This window comes from Meleagris gallopavo, chromosome 16 (assembly GCF_905368555.1).
Source record: "Meleagris gallopavo chromosome 16, MGAL_WU_HG_1.1, whole genome shotgun sequence".
NCBI classification, from domain to species: domain Eukaryota; kingdom Metazoa; phylum Chordata; class Aves; order Galliformes; family Phasianidae; genus Meleagris; species Meleagris gallopavo.
The window spans coordinates 14,075,481-14,092,889 of record NC_139419.1 but is presented as its reverse complement, the minus strand read 5'-3'; the positions used below and the strand labels follow the sequence as shown (position 1 = coordinate 14,092,889).

At 53.4% G+C, this 17,409-nt stretch overlaps 1 protein-coding gene and 1 pseudogene across 2 annotated transcripts; one reads left to right on the top strand and one right to left on the bottom strand.

Moving 5' to 3' along the window:
* The first annotated feature begins 1,590 nt into the window (after positions 1 to 1,590).
* On the top strand, positions 1,591 to 3,139 carry LOC146543277 (uncharacterized; annotated as a pseudogene).
* A 287-nt stretch (positions 3,140 to 3,426) lies between these two features.
* On the bottom strand, positions 3,427 to 17,290 carry LOC104913510 (uncharacterized). Of its 2 annotated transcripts, none has more exons than XM_010719892.4 (14): positions 17,045 to 17,290; positions 14,608 to 15,699; positions 12,726 to 12,942; positions 11,324 to 11,481; positions 10,866 to 10,967; positions 9,774 to 9,971; positions 8,825 to 9,384; positions 7,917 to 8,175; positions 7,577 to 7,787; positions 6,737 to 6,879; positions 6,257 to 6,370; positions 4,841 to 5,044; positions 4,347 to 4,440; positions 3,427 to 3,722 (listed from the first exon to the last, which is right to left on the bottom strand). In XM_010719892.4, the coding sequence occupies exons 2-14, from the start codon at positions 15,476 to 15,478 to the stop codon at positions 3,659 to 3,661; spliced, it is 3,195 nt and encodes a 1,064-aa protein (XP_010718194.2). In that variant the 5' UTR covers positions 15,479 to 15,699; positions 17,045 to 17,290; the 3' UTR covers positions 3,427 to 3,658. The 2 variants fall into 2 exon arrangements, with proteins under 2 accessions (XP_010718194.2, XP_085093754.1); XM_085237628.1 differs by lacking the exon at positions 17,045 to 17,290 and adding an exon at positions 16,443 to 16,742.
* Positions 17,291 to 17,409: the final 119 nt, after the last annotated feature.

Sequence of the window (17,409 nt, the reverse complement as noted above, 5' to 3'; positions counted from 1 at the left end):
TAATTAGAGGTTTGTGCTTAGCCAGTATCTGTATGTTTAGTTGAGCATTGGGAAGATTGCGAATCTGCAGTACTCAGCCAATGAGGAACCAGGGGAGAAAGAGATGAGCATTGAGTAATAGGGCACAAAAGATGTAATGCTGCTTTCTGTGTGCTCTCCTGTTTGCAGGGAGGGCTGCCACTGCAACTACAAATAAAATTTGCTTTATCAGAGATACCGTCCTGGTAAAGTGGTACAACCAAACAACTAGTGCTGTTTCTTCCCTGGCGTTCTGTAGATGATCTACAGCAGTCTCTGTGCCTTCTTGGCACATAAAATGTTGTAAGGTCTTTTTCAAGACCAGCGTATGCCTGTGAAAGAGGGATTTGGAGAAGATGTGTGGATTTCATCTGCTTGGCAGCAGCCCCCTAATGTGATTCCCGGTACGTGCTGTATTCTGCGAAACATTGTGCTGTGCTGTGGTTTCCTGGGGGCTGTTTGTCTGGGGAGGTGAGGCCCCCTGGTAAGTCTGCTGAGCAGCAGATGTAGGACTGATTTTCCAAGGATGCCTGCAGGTGAAGGAAGCTGACAGAAAATGGAAAAAACCTCCACTGCTGTAGAAGATGTGCACACACGTATATGTGCACTGTTCCCACATTTACAGGTACATCGCCATGTACATGTGGTGTGTGACTGTCCTGACCCACTGTCCTTGCCATGCATTCCCTGCATGGGAAAGGGGGAGCCCAGGAGGTGCAGTCATGTGTGTATACCCAGACTTTCTTTACACTGACATATAAGTGGTTGCTTTTGCTTCTCTCAATGGTATGAGACAGCAGCACCTACAGACCTGATGGGTGGACTCCCCAGGCACTGAGCTACAGCTCACCACAGCTTTTCCTGCCACCAAGCAGACACAAAGCTCCAGCAGGAACCTGATGGACTCCCACAGTGACATGCTGCTGAGCAGGACTTGCACCCAGCTCCCCACAGAGCTGAGTCCTGGGGGCCCAGACTGGGCACTGGGACACAGCTGCACCATGGCCACTTGCAGACCTGAGCTGCCATGGGTCTCAGTGTGGTGGATACACCACCAATGAAGAGTAGCACACCCACACATCACTGCCACAGGAGCTGGCACAACCCTGACACCACGGCTGTGTCTGAAATAAGGGAGCCCAGCTGCCCTGGTCAGCCACAGCTTCCAGTGCCATCCGAGGAGGTCATAAAAACAGGGACTGATAACAGACCTCAGAATGGTTTTGTGAGTGGATTTGGAGTTACCCTGTTTATTACTCACCCTAGTCCTCCAACAACCCATCTGTCTATCAGGAGAGATGCACACCCTCCTGAACCTGCTCTTGTTCTGCTTTCTTTCCCACCCTTCCCTGATGCACTGCTCACATCGGGCAGAGCAAAGCCCATTAGTATCCTCCATGCCCTTGTGGGTCTGGGGCATCAGATGGGACCCTGCAGAGCATGTGAGCAAAGGAAAAGTTTCTCTGCCAGCCAGAGCCCCCTCCTCGTTCCCTGTGTCTGGGCCCTGTGTCACCACACGGCCCCATGGCTACCAGCCTGGCAGCAGATTGCTAACAGAGCTCTAGCACTGCGTGGTGCTGTCTGGTTGTCACTGTGTCCCTGCTCTGCTCTGTGCTGTGGGGTTGAGCGGTGGCACCAGCTAGGTAAAGGTGCTGGGAGTGATGGGCTGCCTGGATGACTACACCAAGAAGATTGTGGGACTACACAGGGCTGGGATGAGCTTCTGCAAGATCAAGAATCTTCTCGAGCTGGATGGTATCCAGGTTACACCACTGGAGCCAGGGACAGCAGTGGCTGACTGAGGTGCAGAACAGCCCTGGTCCATGGAGCAGAAACACGTGGCTGAGCAACTCCAGCTGCTGGGCACACAGCTCTGTGCACTGCCCAGCACAACTCCTGCCATCAGCCAGGACAGCAAGGAGGACATTCAGATTGTCAGCATGACCTCGCTCTGCCAGGGTGGTGAGCAGTCGAGGAGGCTCACCTGCAGGACCACCCCCTGGGAAGGGTAAGGCTGGGCCCCCACCCAATCCTGCAAGGTGAGGGCTCCTTGCTCCTCTCCTCTAGGAAGTTTGGGGATGGGATCTCCTATTGAGGCATTTCTCTTCTGTCCCTTGCAGGTGACAATGGCTCTGTGGGTGTCCCCATGGCTCCACAGAGCTGCTGAGTGCTAGGAACCACAGCTGCCCTCATAGAGATGCCACCCATTTGGGTGAGGCTGGTTGTGCCCCCTGTCAGAAGCCCACTCCTGATATTAAAGACAATGCTTGCAGACAGGGCTCTTCAGAAAAAGGCTGGATGCTGACAAAGCAGGTTCCAGAGGACCTGTTAGCTCCAGCTGGAGCGGGCACTGTGGTGCCTACAGGAGTAGTCCTGCATGGTGTCCTGCTGTATCTTGGTCCAGACCAGGCTGGTAGAAGCATGGGGAAGAAAGTGCCAGACCTCTGCCAGCTGCACCTGAGTGATGCTCAAACTTCACTTGCACCAGGGCAGGGTGCCCCAGGCCCAGCACTACCAACCAGGTGAGGGCAGGGATCATCCCATTCTGTTCTGCTTCTGTGGCCTCACTTTCATCACAAGGCGCAGGTTGGGTGCCACAACATCAGAAGGACATAAAGTTATGGGAGATTGTCGAAATGAGGGCTGCAGAGATGGGATGTTCTATGATTCTGTTCTCACTGAAGGAGCAGCTGATGATTTTTCACTTTCACTTCTTCATGCCTCCTGCTGTTTCAGGTCAAAGATGCCAGCACTCAGACTGCCCTGCCCAATCCCACAAGCCCTAAAATTAAGACCCCTTTTGAGATGGAGCAGCAGGAAGAGACTCCCATGCCATTGCTGAGAAGCTGGATGCTGTACACACGGATATCCAGGAGCTGAGGCAGGCACTGCGCACAGAGCTGGAGAGGCAGTGCCACCTGGAGCACCAGCAGGAATATCAGCAGCGGCTCCAGCAGGAAATGCTGATGATGCTGCAGCAGCTCAGCTCCACACGAGCCATGATGCTGTGCTGGCCAACCAGCCCTAAATCCATCCATTCAGCAGCATGGCTAAGCCCTCACCCACAGTGCCAGTTCAGGATGGAGCTCCTCTGACCCTTCGTGAAGGCAGGGTGCTCTAGCAGGCTGCACTGACAGTTGGCACCACAGGAGGACAAAGTCATGAAGCTCATGCTTCAGAGGCTGTGGCAGCTGCCTAAAGGCTATATGGGTTATCTGCAGAGAAAGTCTGGTGAGCCCAGCTGTTGGTGCTGCAGAGCTGCTGCAGCAGAGGTTTCAGAGGCATGATGCTCTGAACCCCCTTGTCTGGACAAGAGGGGTTCAGGGGAGGCTGAAAGACTTTCACTGCTGTAGGGCTGTGCATGAGCCAAGGAGGTTTCCTTCTGGTCATCACAGCACAAAATTTGCCTGTTTCTTTCAACTCCTTTAGTTTGAGGTAAAAAATCAGAAGTGTAAAAAAAATTCAGGCATGTTGTGTATGTATGTGCGTGTGTGTATACACCTGTATATGTACCCACACATGCATATATACACCTGGGATTCTGCAGGTCCTGGAGGAAGAGGGAGCTGGTCTGCCACCTGCAGACACAAGCCCAGCCTTGGTGGTGGTGGCTGTGCCACTGTAGCCGTACCTGGGAGCATTAGAAGTCTGCTGACATCTCTGTGCAGTCGTTCAATTCAATGTTGGTGTAATTTTGGAAACGTCTGAAAAGCAATGGACAAAGTGAAACAAAAGATCAGTTACTCTGCTCTTTGGCAGAAAGCAGGGAATGATTGTTCCATCTCCACTCCTGTGTTTGGGCACCAGGCTCTCACTCTTTATCTCAGCTTTGCACTTAAAATGAAGAGGCTGGATGATCGGCCTTCAGTCACTGAGTTTACCATGGTGCCTGTTAGCACTGTGGGGAAAAATGGGCAGAACACCTACACAAGTAGATTGGCTTTAAACTACCCTGATTTCTGAAAGAGACTCTCTAAACCCGACAGTATTTTTTACACTCCCTTGTAAAATACTTCCTGAGTTTTCCATTCCTCAGATGTGATTTAAGAACTTTCTTCTAGCACTTGCATAGCAGTACCCTAGTCAATGATAAAAGAAGATCACAGAAATAAATCACCTGAGTTGGTTAAATAACCCACCCACTAACACTGCTTTTGACCACTTGAATGTTAAGCAGCCCGCTAGCAACGCTAGGGCCATCGAGTAATTGCTTAAAGCGGTGCTGTAATGTGGAAGCTGTCTCCTCTCAAGACTATCCTCAACCATCCATGGCTTCCAGCTCGCCCCAAGGAGCATCCCTTCCACCCATGGCTTTATCAGTTTCTCACCTTTTGATGAAGTGCAACGCCAGGCCCAGCAGCAGGAGTGCAAGCAGCAGAGCTCCCACGACAAACAGAGCGATCTCCCAGCTGTGGAGGGAGGCTGGGGGTGTGAAGGCAGAGATGGGGTGTTGCAGTCAGGACCCTGCCCAGCACGGTGTGCCATGAGGGGGCCGTTTCCAGCCCCCATCTCAGCCCTCTTCCACCTGCCTGCAAACACCCTGTGGAACTCTAGCTCTGGATGGCTTCAAGCAGCCAGCACTGGGGCTTCTCTACCCTAGCCCCACAGGCAGATGCAGGCATCCAGACTTCCAGGGGCACCGAGATGGCAAGGTGACTGCCCCATCACCCCTTACAGCGAAGGAGCCAGCCATCGTTACCCTTCTCCCAATCACCCATCAGTGTCAGAAGACAGTTCTGTGTAAGCAGCAGCACCAGATGTGCGAGCCCAGCCCTGCTGGTGCTGTATGCTGATCCCTGTGCCCAGCTCTGCTCCCACTCACAACTGCTTTGCGATGACACCGGCGTGCTTCTTTGGGCAATACAATCAGGGCTGGTTTCCAACTCTCTTCCATCCACAGAGAAGCGGTGGGGGCTGGACAGCAGGTCCTTGCGCCAGTTCTCCATGGACTGCTGCTGCTCTGGCAGTGGAACATGCATCCCACCTGAGATCTTCACCACGGAGTCTACACATGTCAAGTTCAGCTCTGCAGAGAAGCAGCGGCATGCCTTGAGCAGGGGGGAGCTCACCTGCTGCATGGGAACACCTTGCTCCTGCTCCAGGAACCACCTCCTCCCCCCATGCTCTCTTCACCACCCTCTGTAGGGCACCGCACTTCATAACAAGCAACCTGAGAACGTGCTCTGCCTTTTCTTTTTTCAGCGACAAAATGGGCTGGGAGTTGTCCTCTGAATCCAGTAAAGTCCCTTCAACTCTGCTTCATAAATTATGATCTTTACCCGTTGGTCAGAACTGTCTGAAACTGTTCAAAGGGACAAAGATGTGTTCATAGAATCATGGAATCACGGAATGGCTTGGGTTGGACCTCAAAGATCATCAAGTTCCAAATCCCCTGCCACAGGCAGGGTTGCTAACCACTAGACCAAGCACTAGATCAGATTGCCCAGGGCCCCATCAAACCTGATAGAAATTGTTTGAGCAAGGGAGGGTTGACAGCCAGCATGACTGCAAAGCTCTCATTTCCTTCAAGTTCAGCCAATAAATAAGAAATATTTCTTCATACCCTCAAGAAGAGGTAGGGCTCTAAGACTTCCAGAAGTGACTTTTTGCTCCAGGTACTTCAAATAAACATAGGAGCCTGCCTGAGAAAGGGTTGAGAACTGAAGTGCTCTTAGTGGGTTTAGGATATTCAGTTTGTCTCACAGACACCTGAGGGCACCCTTCACAAAGCCCTTCTGAGGCAGCTATCCTAAATCATAACCAACATGAGCAATTCAGTGGGGAGATCAGAGCTGCCACCCCAGGCTGTCTGGCTCAGAAGCCCTGCACAAGGGACAAGGACTATTTCTGAAAGTGTGTGACACCCGTGTTAAGGGTAATGAGGCTGTCCCACTGGGATGGGGCAGGCTCATCCCGTGACATACTGGATGAATTCTGCATTCAGAACTGGCCCTTGGACCTGACTTACAGAAGAATGTGTGGCTTCGAGATGCTTTGGCTAACCTGGAGACTCCCATTTCTTGGTCCCCCTAGGCTGCCCTTCCCCTGTACGCAGCCCACTCTCAGTGGACACTCTCAGCATGAGCAGCCTGTGGGTTGGGCTGAGAAGGGACTGGCTGCTGGGCAATGAACCCTCCTGGCCCTCCAGAGTAGTGGGAACACAGCCCTCCCTTTGGTGCCCAGTGGAGTGGCTGAGGGAGGCACGCTGCAAACCAGGGAGATGGAGAGGGGCACCAACCTTGCAGGTAGAGCTCAGAGACACCACAGGAGCATTTCTCCTCCAGGGAGCTCACCAAGGCCTTCCTCAAGCTTTCCAGCATCCTCTCATGGTTCAGGATCCACACAGAGCAGTCTGTGGGAAGAGAAGTGGTTGCCTCTTGAGTGCAGTTCAGCCCCACTGATGGCATCCCCATTGCATTCCCGATGCTCAGCTTCCTGCCTGAGCTCAGGAGCGAAGCTCAGCAGGGCATGGATACAACTCAGTGGGACCTCGAGCAGGAGCTGCAGCCTGCAGGTGTCCCATATGAAACATGCAGCTACTTTTACACAACCGTGCACCAAAACCACAAGCAAGACTGCTGGCTTGGGACAGTGGTTTGTTTTCTATCCCATCAACACTGCAGGGAAGGCTTCCTGCCAGCCCCTCACCTCCCACAGGCAGCCGTGCCCTGCACCATGCTGCTTCCACATGCTGGTGGGGGCACACAGCTCTGCTTACTGGCTATCAGGAAGCACAGGTCCAGACCCACGGCGAAGGTGCCCTGGGGACAGCTGTTCTGCAGACCAGGGGTAGGCTCCGAGATGGCAAACTGCAGCTCTGTGCTGGCATCACTGGAGGGGCAGCGGCTCAAGGACACGGGCCTGTCCACCAGAAGAGAAGTGTAAGCACATCAGTGCCTCTTACGTCTGTCTTTGAGACTCCAACCAGACATCCCCTCAGTGCTCCCAATCCCTGCACTGCCAGGGATGACAGATGGTTTGCTGGAGCTGAAATCAGCCTTTACAGGGTGTGACAGATGGGTGCAGCTGATCCCATCAGCTGGACTGGACTGGGGCTTGGCCATAGTAAACCTATTCAGTGGGACTGGTTTCTAGGTCTTTAAGTACAATGTTTCAGCCAGCCAAAAGCTGAAGATTTTGATTTTCTGAGAAAAGGGTGCTCCTATGGCTGCTCCTGGTTCACGTCTGCTCCCAGGGCAGGCTGCCAACACAGAACCTCTATTTGAGCCACTGTGACAGTGGAGCAGAGAACTTGCAGAGGACAGTTTTAACTAAAAGAGCTGATTTTGTGGAAAGGAGAAATTCTACTAGCACTCCTACCAAGAGAAAGTCTCAACCCCATTTCTTGCTAAGCAAAATTCACCTGGCAGTGAAAGAGATGTCTTACACTGAACTAGAAGCATTTTCCATTGCAGTACACTGCCCACCTATCTGTTTTCCAACTCAAGGCTGGTGAATACACCTGGCTGCACAGGACAAAGCAGCAAGTTTGGTGATATGCCAGCCAAGGCTCTGGGAGCCAAAAGCCCAGGGACATCTTCCAGAGAAGTGGCCTCACCTGTCATAACCGCAGGGCACAGCATACAGCGGGCCGAGGACGTCCAAGTGTCCTCCCACTGTGGTCGGCCTGCATGTGAACACCACAGCGTCCACTAGGTTCTCTGATGTTGCCTTCGTGCCACCAGGAACCAAACTGGTGCTGTACAGAGCAATAGCGCTGATGCCTTCACTAGCAGCAGAGATGTCCTCGAATGTCAACTCTGTCCCACCTGGAAATGTCAGGGGGATAAGTGGGTGAATATCTTGAGTGTGGGCCCACCCCATGGTGCCCACAGCCTGATTCATGGTGCCCACACGGTGCCCAGTGTCTGCCCCACTGTGCCCACTGCCTGCCTCACCGTGCTCACTGCCCAGCAGTAGCAGCCCTGATGCCCCAATGCTGCCTCTCAGAGTGATGCTGCGTTGCACTTTGCCCTCCTGGCCCATGAAGACAAGCAGGCTGAGCCCAGCTAGGCTGGCCCCTGGCTGCCCTTTCAGCTCCACGAAGTGGACGGTTCCAACACCCGCCAGGCCCAGCTCGTTGATGCGGATGGTGGGTGGGGATGGCGCAGAGGGGCTGCTGCAGGCGTTCTCCTTGAGCGGTGTCATCACAGTCACCTGCAGGACATACAAGAGCTGCTGCCATCTGCTTGTGTTCCCTTGGTCAGACCCAAAAAGGCTATAGCCTCCCACCCGCTCCCCCATGCTGGCCTGACCCCATCAGACATTAGGAGTGCAGAAGTACAACCCTCCCTTATCTGGCTTATGCACTCTGCCAGCATTCTCTTATGGGGCCTATTTGATGCTCAACATTAAAAAAGGAACAACTGGAACAAATTAAAACTGAATCTTGCCAGTGATCAAAAAGGGTCATGCACCAGCCTATGGGAAACTGGGTTTCAGGGATGTGAAGTGCTGTGCCTTCACAGAGTGGCACCAAGCAAGCGGGGCTGAAGAGGTGGCTCAGGGTAACTGAAGGCTCCAGGATGCTGCCCACAAGCAGGCCCCCAGGTTTTGGGACTGTTGACATGTGAGCTGCCCCGGGGATCTCCTGGTTCTGAGGTATGGGGTGTGGAGCTGTTATCTGGCCAACAAGAGGCACACAGGTGGGTCAGAAAAGTGAGGGCAGGTGAGAGCAGCAGCAGCTCACTGGAGGGGGAATGGCTCAGCAGAATGCTCCACTTTCCCAAATCAGGGACACACTGAAACACGACCATTGCTTTCTCAGTGACTACAGATGGAGAGCAGACATCTGCCATCAACCCACCTGGAAGCTGCTCTGCAGTCTAGCACTCAGGCTGTGGCAGCGGCTCAAGGACTCATCCTCTGTGCTGTGTGAATCATTTTCATACAGGATGCCCTGCCCTGGCACCAGCACCTTGAGCAGCTGCTCTGCCTTCTCTGGCACTCGGGATGTGTACACCACGGCATCCACCAGCCCTTTGGCAGTCACAGCCATGTTCAGCATGTAGCGTGTGCTGCTGCTGTAGTAGAGAGCCACAGCGTCCGCCCCATTCTGGATGGTGTTTGGGGGCAGCCTGACCATGGGTGCTGGGCGCACAGCGCTGCTTCCCACCAGGAAGAAACCCAGACTGTCTGTGTGGTGTCCAGAAAGCTCCAGCACCCGGTAGGCGCGTCCTGTTTTGCCATTGTAGAGGACCAACCAGTATCCTTGGAGGTCAAAGGATGTTTGTCCAGTGTAGAAGAGTTCAATGTATTCCGTGTCTTCTCTTCCCCCCGGGTTGTCTGGGTTCACCTCATTGATGAGTAGCTTGCCTGCTTGTCTAGAAGGCTCTGCTGTTCCTTTTGGTATCGCTGATGGGGCAGCTAGGAAAGCAAAAATGACATGAATGGAACGTGGCCCTATGCACGGCACTGGGGATGTTTGCCCAGCACCCCAACACACACGTTTCCCCTCTTGTACCAACACACAGAGATCTCCATGGGCCTCTGCAGCGTCCATTGGTGCCACCCCTACACGAACCTGATGCCCCAGGTGATGGGAGCTGCCCCTCACACCACACCAGCTCATGTTGGTGTCCCCTGTACACAGAGGAACCAGAGGAGAGTAAACCAAGAAAACACCTCTCTGGCTTCTCACAGCTTGTTTGTGTCTGGACACCAGTAAAATAAAGGAGCTGAACCTGGGAAGGCTAGGCCTACATGCTCATCTTCAAACACAGCGTTCCCCAACACACAAGAATGATGACCAGTACCTGGGGTCAAGTCTTGCGCAGGGACATCCTTGAAGCAGGAGCTTTCTGCTGTGATATTCCTTCCATCAAAACTCACAGCCCTGGGGCTCTCCAGGAAGGTCTGGAAGGCAAGCAGCAGGCTGCTCAGCTGGGCTTCTGACTTTGCAGTGAGCAGGGTGGTGAACACAAGCCCCTGGTCCTGGCAGGCTGCCTTTAGATCTGCCAAGGCAAGCAGAGGTCTGTTTCAGTGTCACCATATCTCTAAAGATGTTCTTTCTCCTGGAAGGAGCTCATCAGCTCCTCATCTACCACCACTGCCCCCTGGTCAGACTGACACAAGAGAAGAGTTTGGTGGGGCAGCTTGTACCACCAGTGCAACACTGCAGCTGCCCTGCAGCTCGTGTCTGGGGCCAGATGACACAGCTCACTGACAGATGTCCTCATTCTTTTGGAAGCCTTGCAACCCCAGCTGCAGATAGAATGATCTTTTGGGGCCCTCTAAACATGCTGAGCTGAAAGTACTGCTGCTGACAATGCACACTGCAGAGTCACGCTGTTTTCTTCATGCATCCACATGTGCTCATCCCATTTGTGCAGTAATCTAGAAGGGATACCAGAAAAACAGTGCAGACCAGTAAGTCCACTCGCATTCCTGCTGCAATTTGGCTCAGTCCATATGGATCACAAGGACAGTTAGGCAACAGTCTCCAAGATGGGATGTTGGCCCTGTTGCCACATCAAGAAAAGGGTAAGATGTGGCACTTAGGGACGTGTTCAGTGGGCAAGGTGGTGATGGGTTGATGGTTGGACTGGATGATCTTAGTGGTCTTGTCCAACATTTATGATTCTGTGTTTCTATAATTTGTCTGACAGCAAACGCTCAACCTTTGCAAACCAGCACTGATGTGTGCTGGCTGCCAGAGCTGCAGATGGAGCACAATGCAGAACCACACTCTGCCCAACTCTCAGCACTTTCATGATTAGAACCAAGTTCAGGGGTGAGATCCAAGCCAAGAGGATGCAAACCAGAAGGGAACCCAGGGCTAAAAATCAAAAGCAGATGAGCATTAACCACTGACAGCACTCAGTCTCCTCCACTCCTGACTGCCTCACCTTTGAAGTAGGCTGGAAAAACTCCACAACTGCAGGATCTGTCAAGGGCCTGCACCAGAGTCACCAGGATCTCTTCTGACTTTGGGAGCCACTCCTGGCACTCTAGGAAACAAAAAGCTAACTGTTACCCAACAAAAAGCTAACTGCAACCTCAGGCACAGCTCCAGCTCATTCTGGGACACGTGCGACTCAGCTCCTGTTCATCACCTGGAAAGCCTAAAAGGCTTCACTTCACACCAGGAGTGGGAGTGAAGAGTAGAGAGTTTCAGCCTAGAAAGGGCAGCCACAAATAACAGTACAGCAGAGAACAGTCAGACGTCTTGACTGCATTTCCTTTGGTGTACCTACGTGTACCCCAGCACAACCCTGGGTGGATATTCTAGATATCTTGGCCTTGGAGTACATGCTCTGCTCCTTAGGAGGTCCAGCCTACAGAACCAGGGGTAACCAATACCCACCTGCTACACGAAGGCAGAAGGAAACAGTCTGACTGAAGCGCCTGCTGGGGCAATCATTGAATCTGCCAGGGGTGGGTCTGCTGAGGATATAGGACAAGGAGTCCCGAGTCACCGAGCAGCAGTTGCACTGGCTCATGGACACATCTCCAAGCTGGTGCCTGAAAGACACAGACGTGAGAATGAGACAGAACACAGCCTGCAACCAGAGACCTGTCTGCTCATCACCTACCACTCACATCTGCCTGTACCAGAGGAGGAAAATTCTCACCAAAGTCTTCTCCCTTCTTGGGGTCTGGAGAGACATCCCACCCTCATCAGTACCTCCTTGTCTAAAAAAGGAGCCCAAGACATCCCTAAGCCTTAAAAAGGGAAGAGCATGTGCCACCTTTTACCTTCTGGCAACTCATTTTTTGCCTGATCTGAACACAAGAAAGTTAGTATAGAGGCACTCATGCTCAGGCTGTGAGCACTGGGAAGGGCAGTAGGGTACAGTAGGGAAACTGGAAATGCAACACTTGTGGGTGAAATGATTAGGCAGGAGCCTCAGCTCAAAGGAAAGGGGAGGAAGCCCCACTGTGAGGAGCTGCACAGAACAGAGCTCCTCAGGGAAGGCTATAACCTACTTATGGGACAAGTGCAGGTTTATTTGACAAGTGGGAAGAACATGTGCAAAGGAAGGAATAGGAATGTGCTGTGATTAAGTGATGACTCTGCCACAGAAATGAGTGAACCACACTCTTTCCTGATACAGTTGACTACTGCAGTCTCAGCCAGGCTTTTCTCATGCCCACCCACAAAATCACAGAATCAAATAGAATCACAGAACGGCTTAGGTTGGAAGGGACCTCATTTAATTCCAACCCCTGCTGTGGACAGGGCTGCCAACCTCCAGATCTGACTGCACGGGGCTCCATCCAGCCTGGCTTGAATGCCTCCAGGGATGGGGCATCCACAACCTCTCTGGACAGCCTCTGCCTCATTGCCCTCTGAGTGAAGAATTTTCCCCTAACATTTCACCTAATTTGCCCCTCTTTTGGTTTAAAGCCATTCCCCTTTGTCCTATCACTCTCAGACTGTGTAAAAAGTCAGTTCCCCTCCTGTTCATAAGCTCCGTTCAAGTACTGGAAGGGCCTGAGTGGAGATGCCAGGAACCCACCACCTCAGGTGGGATGTGACATGACCCAAGGTGCCATCAGCTCTCATTCGCACAGGGCAGCAGGGACCCAGCTGGAGACAAATTTACCCCCACCCCTGACCTCCCGATTGGCCTCAACCTCCTGGCAGTCAAGGCTGCTCTCAGCAGGGCTGGAGACGTGGGCAGGGATGACCCCAGAGTCAGAGAATTGTACAAGGCATCTGCAGAGTCAGCAAGGAATGCTGTGACAGCAAACTGTCCTCTCACCACACGCTCCTATAGGCAGGTCTGCCTGGTGTCAGGGTGTCCAGCAGCTCAGGGCTCGGTCCCTCAGTGCTCGTATAGACGAAAGCATCCAGCAGGCCAGCTGTTGTCAGTGCTTTCCCTGGAGCAAAGCTGCTGCTGTTGCATCTGTAGAGAGCAATGGCATTGGGGCCATCCCTAAGGACAGGATGAGTGGAGTTCTCCGGGAATGCCAAGTCCACTGCACACCAGCAAGGAAAAGAACAAGGACAGCGTGTCAGATATACAAGAGTGACACCCCAAAAACAATGCTCCACAAGCCAGGCATGAGCAATTCCCCCTGTACAAGAAACTAGCATTGCTTCAGATACAGTAACACAGAAAACAAGTGGGATACTCAACACCTTTCTGCTCCCTGACATTTCCCACCCTCTCATAGCCCAGATTTCCCTGTTCTTGGGCAGCTCCACAGGCTGGAGGAGGGCGGAGAGGCATCCTGAGCAGCACCTGTTCTGCAGATGCTGCAGACTGTGAAGCTGCTTCAGGCAGGAGCAGGGAAGCAGGAAAACAGGTGCAGATGCTCATTTTTACTTCAAAAAAGATGCCTGCAAAATGAACTAAGATTTAAGGCAGCAGTTATTCTGACAATACACAAAAATATTTCAAAATAGCAATACTCTGTTCTAGCATTTCACTAACAATCCTTGTTATTCACAAACACACATGCTCTACATGTATACACATACTCAGCAAGGGTCCAGGATACCAGCAGACAGAATTAAGGCTGCAGTTTGGTTAAGGTTTCCCTATTTCCTTCCCTGTACATAGTGTTCCCTTTCCCCCCAGCCACTTCCCTGCCAGCCAGTGAGAGCTGCTGAGCACAGCAAGGTGCAGCACCCTTCCCTATCGACCTCCTACCCTCCCCTGATGCAGCTCTGTGATGGCTGGGCACCAACACATCATGCAGCTGCCATCATGAGGACACACCTCGGTCAGATTGCTGCAGCTTGCCCCTTCCTGCACAGCACTCGCCTTCGTGGACTGTCCCATCTGCTGACTCCAACACGGCCCAGTTCTTCGGCTTTCATGAATTGCAAATGGGAACCAGATCTGTGAGTGACGAACGCACGCCGTGACTCACAAATCGTGAGTCAGAGAATTGCACAAGGCATCTGCAGAGTCAGCATCCCCAGCTGCAACATCTCCTTTTGAGCACCCAAAATAATGAGATGCTTCCTCCACCTCTTCCTCCGGTGGCCTGGGAGCACTGAGGGGAAGGGACGAGTGGGAACTGTGCTGGTAGATGGTGTGGTGAGAGCACAGCCTCTGCTTCTGAGCAGGGCCTCGCAGTGGCCATCTTTCCCGACCTTCTCTGAATCTCTCCCATCCTAATATATCCCTTATGAGTTCAGGACACTGTACCATACAAGATACCAGCAAGTAATGGATTTACACAGTAGCATCAAATCACAGAATCACAGAATGGCCAGGGTTGGAAGGGACCTCAAGGATCATGAATCTCCAACCCCCTGCCACATGCAGGGCCACCAATCTCTCCATTTAATACTAGACCAGTTGCTCAGGGCCCCATCCAACCCAGCCTTGAACACCTCTGGGACGGGGCATCCACAGCCTCTCTGGGCAGCCGGAGATATCTCCTCATTTTTTTTCTCCTCTTAATAATTTAATTAATAATAATTAATTAATAATTCCAATATTTTACTTGCTTTATGCAGCTCCTTTTCCTTTCATTAGCTCTTCTACCCATCACTGAGTACCAAGCTGGAATTTTCACATTTGTCCATCAGAATGCCAAACCACCATGAAAAGAGACAGCATCCTCCAGCGCCAGACTCAGCAGACAGCTCCCCCAGCTCCGAGGCAGCCAGCAACGTGCAGCCCTTACCTGGGATTTTGCTTTGTGCTGAGCCGATCAGGAGAAGCCCATCCAATGAAGTCTTGCCATAAATATCCATAGTGAAATAAAAGTCTTTGGTCCGACCATCAATCAGCACCAGGACGACGTCCCTCAGCACGGTGGAATGGGGACCCTGCAGCTCGATGAACTCAAAATCTTCAAAAGAAGAGGCAACGTGGACCTCACTGATAAGGACGGCGGATGCGTTCAGCTGAGGAGTGAGGATGCAGTGGTTCTCTGTGCCTGGGGTCGGCACGGCCACCTGGAAGAACCACCGAGCGTCTGCCCCACGGCACCTTTCGATTGACTCATCCATAGACCTGAAGGTGGAGTCCTCCAGCAAAGCATCTCTGCCGGGGGTCAGCACCCTGAGCAGCGTATCCGCTCTGTCTGTCTTTTTCGTCTTATGGACCAAGGCATCCACCAGTCCCTTACCTGTGACACTCATGCCTTCCTTGTAGTTCCCTTTTCCATAATACACAGCGATCGCGTCAGGGCCGTTCTGGATGGTGTTCTTAGGAATAACTATTGCCGGGTTCACAGAGGCAGAGCCAACGAGAAAGAACCCTTGGCTGTTAGTAGCCTTGCCTTGGAGGTTCAGAACTCTGTAGGCTTGGTTTCCATTGCCATTGTAGAAAACCAGGTAGTAGCCATCCAAACGGGCTGTTTGACCACTGGTGTGATAGAGCTCCACAAACTCAGAAGTGTCCTCTCCTGGAGTGTCAGCGTTGATTTCATTAATCAAGAGGGTGTGCTCTGTTTTCTGGTCCATGGGGTTTTTTATGAGACTCTGGGAAGCAACTTTGGGAAACCAGATGTATATAAGCCCCATCAGTCCAACCAGCCAGATGTCTCCCATGATAATAGCTGGGATTTGCTTCAGTTCAGACCTAGAGGAGGAGACTGTCCTTCTGACAGCCACAACAGCACGGAGGGACACTGCTGTTGGGCCACTGCAGGGCACCAGGATGAGACCTTTGGATGCAAGAGGCTCTTCTGCAGGGAGTAAGCAAAGCAGCCGTCCCACAAAAATCCAACTTAAAAGAGGATGGTTTGAACAAAGATTTCCCAGCTCAGCTCCTTAAAAAGGCACGGAGTGGAGGCAGGGGAAGGGGAAAGAAAAGACAAAATCTAGTTAGGAAACACAGAAACGCAGTAGTGCAGTTTAATGGTTTAAAAGCCCCACATGTGTGGGCATCTCGAATTTTCCCTTCTCTTTCTTCAGAGCTTTGTCAGGATTCACAGCAGTGGCTGCAGTGGGACAAAGCCATCTCAGGCTTCAGAGCCGCGAGCTTCAACACTGATGTCACTGCTAACAGCTTTCTCCATGGGAATTTACACAGAGCGGCACTAGGGACGATGGTCTCTTTTCCCACTCCATGCACGGGTCTCTGCAAACCCTCCATTAACACCCATCGGCAGACTCGGTGCTTCCCAGCATCCAAAGAGATGGAAGCTGAACTCACCTTTCCCCTCGTCCCATTCCTACAGGTGCCCCATTTCCATGTTCTCTCCCCATTTCACTTAAAGGACAGAGAAAGAAGGGGGAGCTCCGGTTCAGGGCTGCACACGGACAGAAGGAAAGCCACAAGAAACACAGCAAGCAACAAGCAACGCGGAGCCGGACGGACAGCCTGCGGGGCAGCAGAGCCGGCGCAGCTCCCTTCAGCTCCGCGGGGCGGCTTTGCCTCGTCCCCGCTTCGCAGCCATGCTGGTGCGGCCACCGCAGGGTGACAGGGACAGAGATGAGGCCGTGGGGCCCCGCACAGCCCCGTACAACCCCGAGCCGTCCCCGCACAACCCCGAGCCGTCCCCGCACTCACCGCCGCTCGCTCCCCGGATGCACCGCCGCCGCCATCGGGGGCAGCACCGGGGGCGGGGCGGGCTGTGCTGCGGTCCAGAGCGGCCCCGACGGGCGCTGCCCCTCTGAACCCGGGTGTCACCTCACGCGGCCCCGGCGGAAAACACCCGCCTTACAGCTGCGGCAGCCGTCCACGGGCTCCGTGTCCCCACATACGTGTCCCGGGAGCTCCTTCTCCCAAGGCGAGGGACAGACGGACGGATGTTTGTCTGCTGTGCGCCTGCCTCACCGCTGGGACTCGCAGCCCCACCTCAGCTCTGTGCGTCGCTCCTCGCACGGCTCAGCGTTGGAACCAGGATTTGGAGGGCTCTCGGGCAGTGCCGCGTGGCTTTGCGCAGCCGGCACCGGTGGCTATGGCACTGGGTTCCCGTGAGACCTCCGTGAGCCCTTGCACCCCAGTGCTACGTCTGTGCCACGCACCTACCAGCACCCAGCCCGGCCTGCAGCCCCCCAGGTGGCACTGGGCTCCCACTCCCTGGTGAGGGGCAGCCTGACCCTCCTCCCACCCATCTGGTGCCCTGCTCCCCCAAGCCTGCTGTGGGGCTGCGAGGCCCCTTTGCTGACCTCTCCACTGGTTTGGCCCCGCTGCAGAGCATTGTTTTCTTGGAGCTGCTGGGAGTGGGTCAGCCTCAGAGCACAGGGGGCTCAGAGCTGCTGGAAGCAGGCCGGCCCGCTCTAGGCTAGCTGAGCACCCCGCTGTTGGAGTGCTGCTCCTGCTGCCAGCCAGATGTGAGTTCCTGTTGGTGACTCAGCAGCCTGCTGTTTGCGGTGTTTTCCTCCCTCTTGTAACTGGAAACCAGGGTTCCAGCACAAGGGGGAAGCTCTGCCAGAAGGGCTGCAGTTGTTCCGGGAAGAGGCTGAGCCCGGAGTGCTCCTGGCAGTGCAGGGCGGCCCACAGGGAGTGAGTGCGGCAGGGTGCTGCATCTCAT

Bases quoted from the DNA above. Each gene is read 5' to 3' on its own strand.
- LOC104913510 (XM_010719892.4), bottom strand. From the start codon at position 15,478: ATGGGAGACATCTGGCTGGTTGGACTGATGGGGCTTATATACATCTGG. The intron at 9,385-9,773 runs GTACTGGTCATC...TTGCTTTCCTAG, and splicing joins TGCGCAAGACTTGACCCCAG to CTGCCCCATCAGCGATACCA. The intron at 6,880-7,576 runs GTGAGGCCACTT...TCTGGTGGACAG, and splicing joins GTGCCCTGCGGTTATGACAG to GCCCGTGTCCTTGAGCCGCT.